This window comes from Varroa jacobsoni, unplaced genomic scaffold (assembly GCF_002532875.2).
Source record: "Varroa jacobsoni isolate VJ856 unplaced genomic scaffold, vjacob_1.0 scaffold_1071, whole genome shotgun sequence".
In the NCBI taxonomy this organism is placed as follows: Eukaryota; Metazoa; Arthropoda; class Arachnida; order Mesostigmata; family Varroidae; genus Varroa; species Varroa jacobsoni.
This window is the reverse complement of record NW_019213973.1, coordinates 158,545-175,407: the sequence shown is the minus strand read 5'-3', so window position 1 is coordinate 175,407 and position 16,863 is coordinate 158,545. Positions and strand designations below refer to the sequence as shown.

At 43.0% G+C, this 16,863-nt stretch overlaps 1 protein-coding gene across 6 annotated transcripts in view; it reads right to left on the bottom strand.

Moving 5' to 3' along the window:
- The window catches only part of pyd (zonula occludens-like protein polychaetoid), a 37,416-nt gene that overhangs the window by 1,421 nt on the left and 19,132 nt on the right, over nucleotides 1-16,863 (bottom strand). For 4 of the 6 annotated variants that reach the window (XM_022843723.2, XM_022843719.2, XM_022843721.2 and 1 more), the window contains 13 exons: nucleotides 16,552-16,617; nucleotides 11,424-11,548; nucleotides 10,876-11,242; nucleotides 10,288-10,673; nucleotides 9,732-10,006; nucleotides 9,203-9,552; nucleotides 4,932-5,643; nucleotides 4,473-4,662; nucleotides 3,640-4,153; nucleotides 2,920-3,427; nucleotides 2,302-2,725; nucleotides 1,731-1,922; nucleotides 2-234 (listed from right to left, as the gene is read on the bottom strand). In XM_022843723.2, coding sequence (XP_022699458.1) covers nucleotides 2-234; nucleotides 1,731-1,922; nucleotides 2,302-2,725; nucleotides 2,920-3,427; nucleotides 3,640-4,153; nucleotides 4,473-4,662; nucleotides 4,932-5,643; nucleotides 9,203-9,552; nucleotides 9,732-10,006; nucleotides 10,288-10,673; nucleotides 10,876-11,242; nucleotides 11,424-11,548; nucleotides 16,552-16,593 — 4,318 coding nt within the window. In that variant the 5' untranslated portion in view covers nucleotides 16,594-16,617. Of the gene's footprint in view, nucleotide 1; nucleotides 235-1,302; nucleotides 1,923-2,301; nucleotides 2,726-2,919; nucleotides 3,428-3,639; nucleotides 4,154-4,472; nucleotides 4,663-4,931; nucleotides 5,644-9,202; nucleotides 9,553-9,731; nucleotides 10,007-10,287; nucleotides 10,674-10,875; nucleotides 11,243-11,423; nucleotides 11,549-16,551; nucleotides 16,618-16,863 lie in introns of those variants that run through there. The other 2 variants (XR_015313385.1, XM_022843724.2) reach the window with 2 other exon arrangements.

Here is a 16,863-nt window from a genome sequence, read left to right as displayed (position 1 = left end):
CCTTTATAGCGGTCGAGTGGTGGTTGCATAGCTTCGTCCTGACAGATCTGAAAATAGACTTCTTGTTGGACGCCTTCAGGGATGGCACCCTCCGGTATCACTAGTGAGACCCCGGTCCGTTCTGAATACAGTCGGCCACCTGCAGATCCGAACACGCCCGAGACGTACGCGACAACAGTGCCAGCACCTGGAGGCGTCGGATCATCGCGCCGTTCACGAGGCCTATCTCCCAGACTGCTTAGACGGCCGCATAGAAATCGGCGCACGTCGGCGCCAAGCAAAAATCACAGAGATTCGCCGAAATCAGGCCGGGTTCGTTGTGCACATGACGCCAGGAGGACATATTGCGCCCGGCAGTACACGCAGAGGTTGGAACAATACCGGCAACGATAATGCCGACAAAGCAGGCGAGAAAACGATAACATCAACAACAATAAACACCACGACATGCGGTTAGCATCTCACGCAAATCAAGATGCACTATTATTTATTACTGTTCCCTTCCCATCGACCCAGCCACACCGTCATACCCGAGTTAACACCAAATAATACCTACATTTTAAAGTTAGATGAAATATACTGTTGTTGATCGACAAATTATTTAGCAAAGGCTTTTCTTACATATCGGGGGGGGGGGGGGGGGTAGGCAGAGGATATGGTCCATAAAAGGAGCGACAGGTTGTCAGCACGTTAAAAAAAGGAATTTTCGACGCAAATATCATATCCACTTGTTGGCAGGACGATGACAAAAAGGCCTGTTTTATCACTGTAGTGACAATCTGATATGCGGTAAATGTAATCTGTTGGCAAAAGATAATGGATTACCTTCAGCGGGGAGTAGAATTTCTAATGCGTTCGGTTCGGGAAGCTCTGTTCGCATAATTGACGAGAGACAAGCTGAACGTATTTTATACGGAAATTTTGCCCTTCGACCTATCGCCGATAGGTTTTCGCTTGCTGTGTTATATTATATACTATTATTACGGTTATGATAATTAGAATAAATTGTTATCTTTTTATAGCAGGCATTAAAACAGCGATAGCATAGAATGGTGTTACGGAGCAACTGTGTTGCGGGGTTAACGTAGAAGTAAAGCTCGCGGCAGTTTTGGTGACAACGTTTCAGTTGTGTGAAGTATAGGTTAGTTAGGACTCCTGCTGCTATTTATCGATGCATTTTGAAAGGCTATGCTCAGAGAAATTGGTTAAAAAATCAAAATATCTTTATTATAATATCTTTGTATGTATATATACTCATATATTCATATGTTTGCTCACCATCTTGAACAATTTTTTTACTACCTGTATTGGATAAACAGTTGTATTGCCGCTTGTGTGTTTCATTATGAAGTTCACTCAATTGTGCTCAGCTGATTCGTTTTTTTTCTTTGTCAAAGTCGATATCGGCAGTGCGATCTAGACGGTGCTTATATGGATATGGATTCAATGGTTTGGCAGCAGCGACAAATCAGCATCATGGCACCTATATCACACATAGCCAAGTGAATAGCATCGCTTGGCGACCATCTTCATAGACGACGATTGAATGGATAGGGCTGAATGAAGAGCATGTGAAGATTGCCCCCTTGATTAAAATGCAGAACCTCTCGACGAACTTCTCCTGCCATTCGCTTAAAGTTGTAGGGGAAGCCACAGTAGCTACTGGATGAATGTTATAGAAGTAGTTCGCTTCTCATCAACAGCTCGCATCCTTTCCTATTTGAACTTACTTGGCGTATTCATCGTCGACATCATTCAACATGGTACGTTTGTAAGCGGGACTATGGCCTAGCACTGGACCTCCGTGACCTCCAGAATGATCAGGCTTCTTATAGAGTTCAAAAGCGCTGGCCCTGTTCCCTTCGTAATTAGCGCCACCTGCTGCTGGATTTACTCCTCGTTGATTTAGTGTACCGGCCCCCCTACGTGTTTGCATATGTACAGAATAGTAATTTAAGCAAGAATCAATAGAAAATACATTAAACATATCTACACCGAACACCAAACTACCAGAAAATAATCACAAACGACATTTCAACTTGTTCCCTTAAATTATACAAAACAGCAAGAGTGGAAATACCAGCTTCAAGCTGTTTACATGCACCTAAAATAGATACCATTCATGCGACGAATCCTGTCAACATATTTTCTGCCCCTTATCCTGCCCCCCATGTTACTCATTAGGAGGTAATCTTTCGTGTGCATGAAGTTAAGGGAATAGGGCATTTAGCAGAAAGCAAAATGGGGCTCAGTTGAAGTCAATCTAATTTCATTCACGGACTGTTATTCTCCGGTACCTACCGATATGGACTTGGTGGATATGGCACGTTCAGATAGAGGCCGCTGTTCATTTGATACACAGAGGCGTTGTTTCCATCAGGACCCTGCTGTTGCTGATTGCTATACATCTGATTGTTGTTGTTGTTATTGACCTCGTGAGCCATCTTGCTGTTTAGAGTATTATTTATCCCGTTGTTGTTCATATGATTGCTGCTATTATTTGTGATAAGAATCTGATTCGAGTTCGACGAGTGGGTATGTGTTAGTGGCGGCGGTGGAGGGAATAGATTTGTGCGTTTGCTCCCGGCCCGGCTCACATAATTGTGACTGTCGAGCGCTACTGCAGGGGGTGGAGCACGGCCCCCAGATGCGCCCATACTTCCTGGGCCTCCGGGTGGTTTACCGTAAGTTCCATAGTCCGAACTGTTATTTATATTGTTGTTATCTACAATATGAGGAACAGAATTAATGAATTGCTAAGATTTAGTCTGATACAGAAGATAACAAACAAACCGGCCTTAAGGAATTGTCTTTAGTCCGTAATAAACGTGCATGGTTATCGTAGATTCATAGAAGATTTCGTTAATAGTTGTTGCTATTATTGTATTTGAAAAATCATTGCCAGGATTATAGACTCACTGTTTGAGATGACATTTATTCCCTGGTAAGCCGAGTACGGCGGCGGAGCATTTTTCATTACAAGGTCTCGTTCTCCAGGCGTACGGCGATCCACTGAACCGCTCATGTTGTGTGGTGAATTCATCGTATCATGGATCCGCTGTCCATTTGGGGTACCTCTGGCCCCCGGCGGGCCTACGCCAGGCTTTGACGGTGTGCGAGGCGGTGGAGGAGGGATCGGCTTTTTCAAAGGTGGCGGTAGCGTCATAGGACCACCCATAGGACCCATGGGGTTTCGGCCTACAAGCATAGCCCTTGATCCATATGGACTTTCGTCGAGTAGACGCGCTGATGGTGGCTCATGGTTACTGAGACCCATCGAACCTTGCCTTGAATGCAGTTGCCGTTGTTGAGCAACCTGTTGCGCATTGATGTAGTCTGAATCGGGCAGTGGTTGAGGAGAGTCGGTGGCACTGGGGAAACGGGTTGGATTCTGTGGGGTCATTCGCATCGCGTAACCCGTCGGAGCCTAAGAAATAATAAGAAAACATAGGCATACCATCTAACTACCATCGTATGCTGATTATGAAAATTGTTCATTAATTATTTTGAGCCACCACTGGTGTATTTGTGAACTGGTGATAATTCAATCGTGTGCTTCAATTCGAAGTGCTTATTTTAGACTTGTTGAAAATATAGGCAGATGTCGCAGTTGTCAGAAGTGCGCATTCGAATACTTGCCATTCCATTAAAACGTTGAGGTTTGTTAGTACGATCAACCTTCGGCGGCAGCTGTGACAGGCTAGATCCGGTGGCTCCCGGTGTATCTATATTGGCCTGCGGCGTGTGGCATGTCTGACGTAGTACTGCCTCCTTCGTCGAGTAGATTTCGTGGAGCTTTTGTTCGTGTAACCTTCGTTGTAATTGAGCCATTTCCGATGATGAGCTTGTGTACATAAGTTCCTGCTGCTGCTGCTGCTGTTGTTGTTGATGTTGTTGCTGGTGCTGTTGTTGATGTTGTTGTTGGTGCTGTTGCTGATGTTGCTGTTGCTGTTGGAGGACGTCAATAGGCGTCGACCGATCGGGGCCACCTCGCAAAGCTGCTAGCGATCCGGGAGCAGATGGCGGAACACCAGAGGGTGGTGCTCGCGGTGGCGTTGAATCATACAGCGGGCTTGAATCGTTCAGTTGACTACCTCCATGGCTCTTCTTCGGAATCAGCGAAGAGCTCACGTAGGTGTCATTGTCCGGCAGACTGTCGAAGGACAACAAAAGGTGTAAAGATGCGGCTCATATACCTATGATAGTGATGTCCTCATTATCGCGAAAAATGGTCTTGAATGCAGGCCCATAGATCAGCTCTGTGTTTTGTGCTTAAAAATCAAGATTACCTATTTATTTGTCCTTCTCCCAAACGTCAGTTGTGGGACCCTCAAGTGCTGATGTGTGAATTGTCAAGCAATCATATCTAATGATTATATGAAAGATATATGAGGGTGCTTAACGCATGTTTTTTTTTATCTAAGATTATCTCATCAATGAAGGTACGTTTTAGTCGGTAGAGTATACAATACCTTGGTTGAATACCAGTCGGTGTCGATTGCGAGTTAATTGCTCCCCCCTGCACTGGACTTTGAATAGCAGGATTTGCTGCGAAGGTGTCAGGAGCGCCGGCATTACAAGGTGTGGGTCCCTCACCTGCGGCTCCTTGATCATCTGCGGAGACGATAAGCGACGGGTCACTGGACGACTTCACCAGTCGGCCTGAAGATGCCACCACATCAGGCAAACTGCAGTTAGCATATATATGTATTGTTGTAGTAGTAATGTTACTATAGTTTCGACTCCATTTCCATCTATACTGGACCCGACTACACAACAGGGCAGGCCGAAAAGGTGTCAACCTATCGATATGTTTACGTGCACAACGCACAATATACTTCCATTTATTTAGTACCTGCTATAGCTTTCCCTTCCATACCCGTAGCATTCTTACTGTACAGTCAATCGTATTCATCCTATTCGATATTTACCGATCGCGTACGAGTCTTCATTTTGGTGCTCGTTAGCTAGCTCGATGTCGCTCTCTGGTGAGGACGCGTAACTGAGGCGATTCGGCTGTGATGGGAACAGGAAATCATCCGTGATCAGCGAGTCGGGCTTCGCTTCGGCCGTCCAAATTGCTTGACTCTGTTGCCGTTCGATTGCTTCGGTAAGCGTGCGAAACCATCCGTCACTTCCACCAGCGGTTACGGGAATCGTGATAGAAAAGACGTGTGCGTGCGTTTTCTCCACACGCGCTGCGTGTTCAAGCAGCTTGCGTGAGCTTTTCAGCCCACGTCCAGCAGGCATTAACGGTGCCAACTGGCTGCGGACTTCTTTGACGACATGTTTGCTTTCGACGCGCATGAACACCACAATCGGGTAGAATTGTGCGTAATTCAGTCGCTCAACGGTCGATGGCGTTACGTCGAGAACAGCATGCTGGCCACGTTTACTGATCTCTTTGATCGCGCTAAGGCGGATCACGGCTGGAGAGCCTGAGTCACCGCCTGCGCCAGGGACTGTATCAAATAGAGGAGCGGCAAATGTCTCGGGAAAATCGTGCAGAAGACGTGAGCGAGCGGCATCAGCTATCGCTCCTAGTATAACCACAGGTCGAACGAAGCCTGGGTGACGTAACGTCACGCGTTGGTAGGCAACCAGTCGACATTGCTCCGAGTAAATAGGTTCTGCACCATGGTCCTAAAAGGATTCAGAAACGATAAAATTTTTCTTTATCAAGAAACTACCAGCTCTGCCAATTCCGATTGCTGCCGGAACATGAGTGTCGCTTTGCTAAATTAAATCAAACGTGGTTTCACTCCGAAAGCAGTGAATCTCAATAAAACACATCTCTGAGGAAGTTTAACTTAATGATTGTAAAGACTAAAAAATACTTAATAATAATAATAAGGAACAACAGCTTTGATATAAGAAAAAAATTACTTTTTTGTTGCTATATATAATGAAGGTGTCATTACAGTCGGTTACGTAGTCTGCACATTGTATCTATTCAGAAACGATGAGTGAATGATGGAATAAAACAAATAGTTTCCTAGCAATAATACTAAATTAGCTATACAAAATAGAAAAAATATATATATAACGCTTGCATTAATCACATTATGAACAAATATAGGCGTCTATAATTAACAATAAAATACTAGGCCTGTGTAGGACTAGCGGCAGTATAGGCAAACTGTCTAAAAACGGTGCCCATCTCGCCTTCTGATTGGTGACGCAAACGACAGCCGTGCGCGCCAGTGAAAATGTTTACAGAAATTGTGTGTGACAATCATGCGTTATTGTATACGGATTCTCATACGAAAAGTTTATTTCTTCAAATTTCCACTTTCGTCTGATGGCCGTTGAGTCAGATGAGAGGCAAAATTCTGGGACGCGCGACGTCTTGCGAGTCGCTTGTCTAAGCATCTAAGCCATGCATATCTGATTTCGTTGATATTTTAAGTATAATTATTGTTGGATATATCTCCGATCTTTCGTAACTGAACCACAACTCAGTATTTTTATACATAAGACATAGTCCGAACTTGATTTCTTGCGAAATTTGTTTATGAGTCTAGCTTAACGATACGTTATGTTTATGAGTTTAACTTAACGATATGGATATTACACGACACCTTTGGCGAAGTGTGATGTATAGCTCAAGTATGAGGGAAGACTCAAGTTACTGTTGCAGTGTATCTTCCAAATAACGCAAGCGAAATAATGCAAAATGAGGTAACTTCGATGTTAATATATGTCTAAGCGTATAGCGCGTGGCTGTGGGGCACCACTTCTACATGTTGACTACAGAGCTGGGTTTGTTCGGTTGAATTTACAAACGATACCCTCCAAACAACGGATGCTTTGATCAAATCAGTAGTGTTTGCACTTAAATAGATCATACAAATGTATACATATTTAGCTTGGCTTGACTTAGTATCAAGACGTTTCATACGATTATTAACGACTGCCCCATCCAGATTCACGATCGTTGATTTGTTCAGTGCGCGTAGCACTGACCAGCTAAACGCGCTCGTAGTGATGCCGTGTCAGCCGATAAGACAACGACTGCTGCCCGCTGTCCACCGTAACAGCTTTACTTTTTCAGGTACTTCCACATGAACGATCTGTAATACTTTATTTCTCTCAATAAACTGCCGTCTCACCACAGAAATCCGAAGTCTGCGGCCTGCGTCTTCTAAAAGCTGTACCGCATAACTGTGTAATGTTGACGATATACTTCTCCGTAGTCAAGCAAATTTGATTTCTTGGCCCATTAATGTGTGGGCAATCCTGCGTAACATCTGTCCTGACTCTGTCCTAAATCATGTTTAAAGATAAAGATTAACTCTGCCAAATAGGGTGAATAAACACAGATTTCTAAGTATAAAATTGTACTTCGCGCCGTCTAATACTCCAATAAATATAGAAAGCTTGTATGTAATTAAGCGCGTCACCTACAAAGCTGCTAGCAGGGAGCTAGCACTAGCCGATCCATTTGTTTTATCATTCTCGTATAGTTGCCGTAAAGACAATACGATGTCAAAGGCATCGGGCCACTGATCCTATGCGTCCACAGGGCAACCTTTCTGTGATCATGGCATAACTAAAAACTTCTATGGGAGCATGCTCGTTTACGTCTTCGGTCTAACGTTTTTCGACAGTCAGCTCGTCACACCCGTCACTGTAGTGCTGGAGTGTGCATCACGTATTCTCTACAACAAGATCGTGAACGTTACTCGACTAAAATCTATATTTATTTTATTATTAACGCAAATTTTCTCTAGCGAAAAAAGCACCACCCTTTTTTCCAGGTAGATCTAACGTTATTGACCACTTGCCCCCTAAGGCACGCTTAACTTTTCAGTGATTCCGCCAATTGGTATCAAAGAACCTATCGGTAAGCATCCACATACTGCCACATTTGCGTCGCTCGTGTCACATAGAACCAGGATACATCGGTGGGCTTGTTGCTATTCACATACACCACGTAAGCTCAATGTGACGAAGTGTTTTACAGTGCCGATAAAACGGTACTTGGTCAGCATATAGGCTGAACGACAATGTAAAAGTTACAACCGGTGATTTCATTTACAATCGTCCCCAATACACAGAAATTATACGAGATTCATTCTAATGTTTCCCTGACTACGTTCGGTAAATAACAATGTTTTCAATCTCGCCGGACAGATAGTTGCTTCATGTTCTAATAGGCCCTTGAAGTCATTCGGGATCGAAGCGTGGTAGAATTTTCAGCAAACATTTTCAGAGTTGTTAACTCGCCTTCTGGCTATGTAGGCAGGGCAAAACATGGCGCAATATAAAATCAATAATAGCGCTCCTAAGAACAGCCTTTTATTTCAACACTTTAAAATCACAAATCGTTGAACCTGCATGTCTACATACAGTGTAGTCAGTATATGCGGCAAGCACCTGCGCCATCACTAAATAGGGATACTAAGATCTATACAAAAACAAGTATTACATATTTTTTTATTATTTCGGTACGACCTTTGCATAATGTAGTAAAACGTTATTATTATTATTATAATTATTTCGCTTCGATCACAACGATTCGAGAACATACGTCGAAAATTATTTTTCTCGAGAAAGATACCTGGACTCAACAGAGCAGTTCAATAGAGATCAGTAACATCATCTGTTGTGATTCAGATACGACGCTAAATCTCGTTTCTATTTTCATGTCTTTTTTAAAGAAGATGTTTAGCGCTTTATTTTTTTTCTAGTTTTACTTATAAAAGCTACGTGTTTAAGCAATCACAGAAATAAACTGTAGAAAAATGTGTGCACCTTTGAGAAGGAAAGAAGAACGAAATAATTTTGTGGTTTGTTTCAATACAAAAGGAGGAGGTCTCAAAGCAGCCGTTGATTATGCTTTGAGCAATATTGGAAAGCAATAAACCAGAGAGTAATTTGGAAAAAAGTGCCCTAAACCCGAAGAAAATCCTCTTAGAGTGCTTAAGTTAGGGATGATCGAGTTTCTGTACCAGCTATTTGACAAGGTCAGCATTTAAAGATAAGATACTTCCTCAGCTAGCTAGTTAAAGATCATTCGTTCTAGAAACGACGACCGTCCGATTGAGGACTGCCGTATTCATCAGGCAGCCTACAACCAGGGATAAACGACTCAGTCATACGGTACTTTGGTGCGGGCCTCCTTCCTACGTAAGCCTTTTCCTAGCTTCTCTGGAAGAACACAATATTTTCTATGATCACAAAATTCTTATCATATTACCTTTATAAGTGATTTTGAGCGCCGCTGGCCGCGCCGTTTAAAGAAGCTACTTCGGCTGTCAAGTTCTTTGTCCTTCTTGAGTTGAGCGGATTGTTCTTGAGCGTATTCGTCGGCCCGACTTGCATTGGGGATTACGCCCTTTTGGATCTCCTGCTGGTTTCTGCCTAAGCGATAACCAAGCCATTGTCCGACGGCTCCATTGTGAAGCGTATCAACAACATGAAAGATCTCTCCACTCTTGAACGACAGTGCGTCCTTGACGGCTTGTCCGGGCGTCGGGTCGTGGGCGAAATTTGTCTTAACGTAAAATGAATCGCCATGCAGTTGACCCGCAACTATCTCGTCGTATTCTAAAAAATAATACCAAATTACACGAACGAGCCGAAAGATTAAATTATTATTACACTTATTTATAAATATTATTGAATACTCACACGTCATAAACTTCTGTCTGTCCCATCGAAAACAATTAACTCGTCCCTTAACAAACATTCTCGCATGTATACATCAAGCAATGATTGAGCTTTACCTTGTTTGCAAAGCTGAACTTCGAGCGTAACGCGATCTTGCACGCGCAGAAGGAACATGGCGGCATCTTCCCGAGTTACGCCAGTCATATCCACTTGGTTGACTTTGAGTAGTTTGTCTCCAGGCTGCAAACCCTGCAGCGAAGCAGCGATGCCAGGTTGGACCGCTGAGACAAAAATACCCACCTTGTTTCCACCAGTTAGACGAATCCCAACAGATCCTTCAGGCGGCTTCTCTAATAGGACGGTTCGTACGGGCGCGTCGCAAATGGGCGGCCTAGTCAAGAGATAGAGATAATATAAAAAAAAAAGCAGAAGAAGACTAGTGTCGATGCTGACCTTACTGTATCTCGTTCGCCATGTATTATATAATTTACAAAGCATGAAAGTCGCTGCATATATATACGTATGGTTCGCCACATCTGTCGACGAAACTCTTTAGGCAGAAGGATATACTCTGGTGAAAGGAACACAGAAAGTACGGATGTATCTAGCACCAACCATTCCGTAACTATTGTAATTTTATATTTGATAAGACAAAATTAGTAGAAACTTTACATCTGAGGGGGTGTCCGAGCGGTAAGTTCTTCAATGACATCATTGAGCGGTAGGTTTCTTTTGGGGATTTTCGTAGGTGTACTTGTCCCATTGAATGCATGTGTAAGTGTGTTATTATTGTTGTTATTATTGAGTAGATTGTTATTGAGCGGTGTTCCGGGGGATCCGGGCGGCAATCCGAGCATGCGATTCTCTCTATCCGGCCCACTGAGAGTATTCCGATCGCCATTTCCTTCCAATCGTCCGACAGGAGACCTAAGTTGTGTGAGCTCGTTGGAGCTGTCATTTCCATCTCTCCGTACGACCAAACTAATGCAGTTCTTAACGCTGTCAATAAGTTTGCGAGCTTCCTTAAGTGACAGGTTGTCTGTTAGTTGATCATTAAGCTGTAAAAAAACAGTTATAGGAGATTGAAATAAGGAAAGCAAATACTCAATATAATGGTATTCGTTGGTTTACACAGAACGTTGGTAAACTGTTGCCTTCTTTTGCTGGCTGGCAACATTAATGAAGTAATTGTAATCTAACAGTATTGTGTGAGATATACGCTATTAAATATTTTTAGAAAAGGTTTATTTTATTACTCACTTTGAGCACCACATCTCCGGGCCTTAAAGTGTTATCCTGTTGAGCAATAGAGCGGCCCGCGATTTCTTTGACGTATAACTGGCAACCTAGAACAATGCCAAAGTCTTCCTTCTTTTTAAGTCTTTGCAATTTTACGGATATAATATTAGGGTTGGAATTGGCCGACGAAGACTGCATGGATTGAACGCCGTGCATGTTATTGCCGTGTGCGTGGCCGGTCGTTGAGGCTGGAGGTCCTTGAGGGGGAAGCCGGCGCTTGATGAGCAGTTTCACGACGGTTTCACAATCACGCAGAACCTGTACCGCTCTTGAGTAATCGACACGCTCTAGCGAGATCCCATTGGCGCTGAGTACGATATCACCGATTCTATGCCGACAATCAGGTCAAGTAATGACGAGTAAACACCATTAGCTATTAACACCTGATGGACCTCTTCTACCATTACACCTCCTGTGATCCTACTGCACTTAGTGACGTCAGCTATGTTTTGAAATGTATGCTTTTACCCTGTGCCGCGCTTGTGATGAATAACGTGAATTTAACTTACAAAAGTTTACCCTCCGCTGGTCCATTTTTCAGCACATCGGAGATGACAATATTCCCCTCAGGATTGTCGCTAAGCGAACTATCTCTGCCACCGCTGACGGCAATGCCGAAACCGTAGTTGGGTACCTGAATCACATAATTCATTAACAAAACTATTGCTGATCGTCTTTGTGTACATGTATGTATATATGCTAAAGCAAAATGAACATGAAATTTTCATCATTTAGAAAGCTCATGGTGCACCCGCGTCTCGAATAAGAAGAGTCCGCTTTAATAGTAGGCCAGCCTCTTGTTTATACTTCACTGGCATGTGTGACACGGATTTACGTGCATCAGTGACGGACGGTATAACTTGACAAATATTTTGCCGTACTATATTTGTGACTTTGTACATGTGAGCGATGGCAAATATCCAAATAAATTACACCGACTTGTCAACAGTTGCTGCGGTAACGACATCGACAAGTGATCAACCCCGCGATTGCAGTGTCTTCATGACATGCCAGCCGCTGAGGCACAAGACGCTTAAACTGGGAAATACTTGCCTCGCTAATAAAACCGTGTAACGGTACGAACTTGCTACGTTCATTCTCAAAGAAATAATACTTTTTCATTTGCGTATAGGTTATGTGTCGGGACGACAGTCGTCAGAACGATTCCCGAACCAAGATTAGTCAAGAGCTTCGGCAGCACCTATTCAAAACGTGCGACCTCTTCGTTAAATCGCAAGGCCATTCTGGCTTACAGTCATCAATCTCTATACAATCAGAGTCTAGTTTCGCTCGCTAGGAGATTAAACGATTGCCTTCACTGAAGGATTGCGTCCTCCCTTCTCTCCGCGAGATTACTACTGCTGCCGCTTACTGGATTCAAAGAATTGCATCACTGAAGGGTAGCGTTGAGAAGTAATAACATAAGGCTTCACTTTCGTAGCACTTCAATTTGGCATTGGTCAGCAGTAATAGCGATGTAAATGCTAGGGACAAAATCGGCCGTCGAAGTTTCCCGGCTGAGATATATATATATGTATACATGTACGCAGGCTAAAAATACAGTACAAATCGTCTTCTGCGTTAAGTTACAAAGCACAATCATCGGTATAGGCGGCTGGAACCTACTATGTGGCTTTACGACATACAACTTCAAACATACTGTAGGAGCTCACAGCACGCATAGACATATACAATGATTTGTAATAAAATGTTCGCGAGTGAATTTAAAGCCAAAATAAACGCTGTAATTAGAGTTGTTGCGGTGGGTAGCTGGATAATATGAAAGCATAGGGTGCAAAAGTAAGATTTTTTATCTTCAATCTTAGTTTACACATTTTTTCCAACTGAGTAAAAACAATTTCCGAGCTGAATATAAAACTATACACTTGCCACATCTTACCCACTCGTATTCCCTATGATTAAATGGGTATGAATAGATATCTTTTACAGGATAGGCAGGTCTATCTGAGATGCCGACTGTAAGATTTCCAATAGCTTTCGCCATCGGGTTCCTCATATCAGAGTCAAACGTTCGATCTACTGAAGTTAACGGCCCTGTGTTGTTTCATGTGTGCGCACACGAATTAGCAGAAGACACACACAAACTTAATTATCAGGTCGCATCACGACGATTCGACCATTGCCGAAAATTTGCCCATTTTGCATCGCCTGATTTATAATGTAAATGAGTTTTCACTGATTCTCCATCGATTGGTCTCGACAGACGAACGTGTGAACACCGAAAACGTTGACTGAGGTTTCTTTTTTCGGCGACGCGGTGAGCATTTTCTTCGGACGTTTCCGACGCCGAACGTGCAATGTGTGCAAGATACCATTTACAAATGAAAGACACACGTAGATAGGGGGTTGGGAAAATGTCGCATGACCCTTTGAAAAAAAAACATCTTTTCACGCTAAAATTATTTTGTTTGCATCGGATACAAATGAGCGAAAGTATACTAAAAGTATGAGGTGTGCAAACCATTCTTAGTGGGCCTGAGAACGCCTGCCAGTGTCCTGCATCTGGTGAACTGTTTGTTCGAACAAATTCGAACAAACAGGAACACAACTTATGTATTTACGCCTATCAACTATCTGATAGTTGACCTATATCTTTGTGTATGTAAACGAGATCGTTTGTGCGATATAATAATTCTGTCAGCCACTAGACACTTGTAAAAAACAAAGACGGAAATGCTTCGCAGTTTCACGGTGAGCCCTTAAATTGGTGACAATTAAAACAACTCAAAGATGACAATCGATTCTAGGTTACACTGCCAATCAAGGTTAAAATAATTGAGCGAGCCTACAACGACGATTGCTCTGATGATCGGCCAACATCGAAGTAGGCCCCAGACTTCTAGATATAATCGCCTAAATGATGCGTATTACCACCTTTTCCGAAATTTTGCCCATAGAAAATCCATTACGCCGATATCGCCTCCTATCCTCACATAAATTAAGTTCAAACTTTGGTCGGAAAAACTTAATTATGATCACACAAAATGAATAAATAATAATACAACAACAAGAAGAGTTTTATCAGAAAAACATAAGAAATAATGTAATTACACATGTGTTGTGAAACGTATCTCTGATACAGTTGTATGATATTATCCATTTGACAATATCATTCATCCAGTATCCATTTTGCTAACTCCCTCGTTCTCACCACAGAAAATAGGGCAGAATAAAATAGAAAGTTCCAACGGCTTTTCCTGCATCCGTCTACACGCCGGTATACATATAGTGGGTTTGATTGACTGCTTCATCTTTACTCCCTTATACTCAGACTCATGCGCAGTCTCTGGCTTCGACAACGTTAACCCGTACCGTTTCGAAAGCGCGCGTGTATCACGACACGCGTTGACAAAACATGCTACATTATGCACCATATCGTTCCCGTGTCTGATCATTGCAACCCACAACGAATGGCCTGAAATCATGGCAGCAGTATTATGTGCTTTATTGGCCGCCATTCGAAGGGAGCAGTATCCACCGACAACCAGCAGCACCGACATCTACTCTTGCTGAACCACCAAACAATCTCTTCGGCGACGACGCTACCGGCTGTAGCTTTTACTGCGAACTTGTTCGTCTTTGTCCTCCTTATCTGACGGGCGAATTCTGCACGCTAAGCATCTAACGCGCAACCATTAACATAAGCTTGCCTGTTACAGCCGCTTGCGCAGGTCCGCACACGGACGCAAATTTGCAGGGAATACCATGATAGGCCACGTAGACGCGCACTAAATACGATAGCTGTCGCACGATCCTCTGGATGTTGGCCTCTATCCGTGTTTTTCTGTTCATACATTTGCTGTTCTCCTTCCGCCCGTGGCAGCGGCAGCGACAGAACCGCGGCTATTTGTTTGGCTTTCCACTGCGCGTAACAGCCGCTCCCGATGCTGGAGTCGCAAGAAATGCCCTTGCTTGCACTACAAGTCGCACACAATCGACGAAGGTACGCGCGTCATGGTAGTTTCCAGCTGCCGCAACGAGTGTCGCGGAAGCATCGCACATTAAGGCAGTCCACTGGCGCTCTAAGCGGCTATGACCGCCGCGCCGCGAGCGTCGACTAGCGGAATTCTTGCTGACAACAATAACGAAAACCCTCTAGTGTATACAGAATGGATTTAACTAGTGATATCACTAGTACTGATATGGCCGCAGAAAGATAATGCCAATAAAAGTATTATGGTGTACAATATTTACGTATAAAAAAGGGACGAAAATAGATCGGGAAAACATACAAATGTACCGCTAGACTATGCGTGGACCAATAAAGTAACCTCAAGAAGAAAAAACCATAGGTAATACCACTACTTGACAATAGTCTCAATAGACAGATGGCAGTAAATGAGCTTTGAATGGGTGGACAGCATAAGCAATATGTACACTATGGCCTGAATGTCGTTGAGGCGAAAAGCGCCCAGGACCCTTGTACATGTTCACGAATATTGGTTTCAACTGGATAGGACAGCTGAATGATAGTGTCACAATAGGAGGTAGCATTGCAGGTATTTGCCTTAAAAAAGAATCTAATGGAAGTGAACGGAAGCATGAACATGTAAAATGCACAAAAAAAAAAGTGAAATCTAATCGCGAACGTATAATTCCATCGGTGGTTCAGTAGAATCACCGGTGGAATTATAAGATGCACTAAAATGCCCCAAAGAGCTATCAAGTGACCTAACACGTGTGTTAGGCCTTACGATGTTAAGCCTAAAACAAAACAGATGCAGGGTAATGTGCTGCTTGATCCGACACATGGGCGTTTATGGTGGCGCCAAAAGCGTATAATCAGCTTATGAAAATATTAGGCAAGTCTCGTAGACACATCGCTAGATTGAATATTTAGGATGTGAACACCTTGCCTGCCTCCAGTGGATAAAAGAAGGCTATAGCATGCTTTGAAATCTAACTGAGATGAAGCCCAGGACGGAGGACGTCACGAAAGCTTCGATTTATAATGTGTAACGTTTCATTCTAATAGAATGCGAATAGGGCAACGAACTCCTCCGTGCATCTTCCTGAAGCAGACAACGATTTATTGAAGATTCGTACAATTGTACGATCCAATCTTCCTAACCTGACACGTTTGAAATTCAACATGCTTGCCTATTGAACCATTTCTATAATTCAATTCTATTCAATACGGCCGGATGCGCCATAGCTTTGTTAGCTCATTGAGTTCAGCTGCTATATCCAAGTCGCATACATTTTCTACTAGACATTTCCGATACTCAGATCGACGCAACGCAGGTGGACCTACTAGCGTAATAAAAAATGCTCCACTGAGTATACTACTCGTTTGATTCTGTGGCGTGTTATAAAAACAAAGAAAAAACATGACTGTTAACTAAATGTCACCTCATCACCATCTAGTTTTTGTCTAAAAATCTAATTTTTTTTCCTTGAACGCCGACGAATCCGTGTGACGACTAAATTCATGTTGCGGTCTCGATGACTGAGCTACGCAATCGAGCAAATCAGCCTTTTTCGGCGGAAGCTTTCAGTTGGGGGCACAGGAGAATCCACCTATTGTCTTCATTTATTATTGGCGATAGCAGATGAACATTTGACTTTGTTGTGGAAATACGCTTTTACAAATCCCTGTACAAGTGAATTCCTTACCTTGGCTAGAGGAACGTTGAGTAACTCGTAACATGATTGCATGTTGTCCGTGTCTCCCACGGGATCCTGAAACGATTCAAAATAATATCGAATCTTCAATCAACATTTCGGTTACATATTTCACACAAAGTAACCTTTGTTCTACGAAGAAGTTCTTCTCAAATATTCGCCGTTTAAGAACCGTCTAAGGTAATTGTCATCGATTCCAGGTTAGGCAAAAACAACAATCGTTCGGTTATATACCTAGTATTATGCATTCTGAACCAAATACGACGCCAATTTCAAGCTCCTGTAGCTTGTTTTTTAATTAAA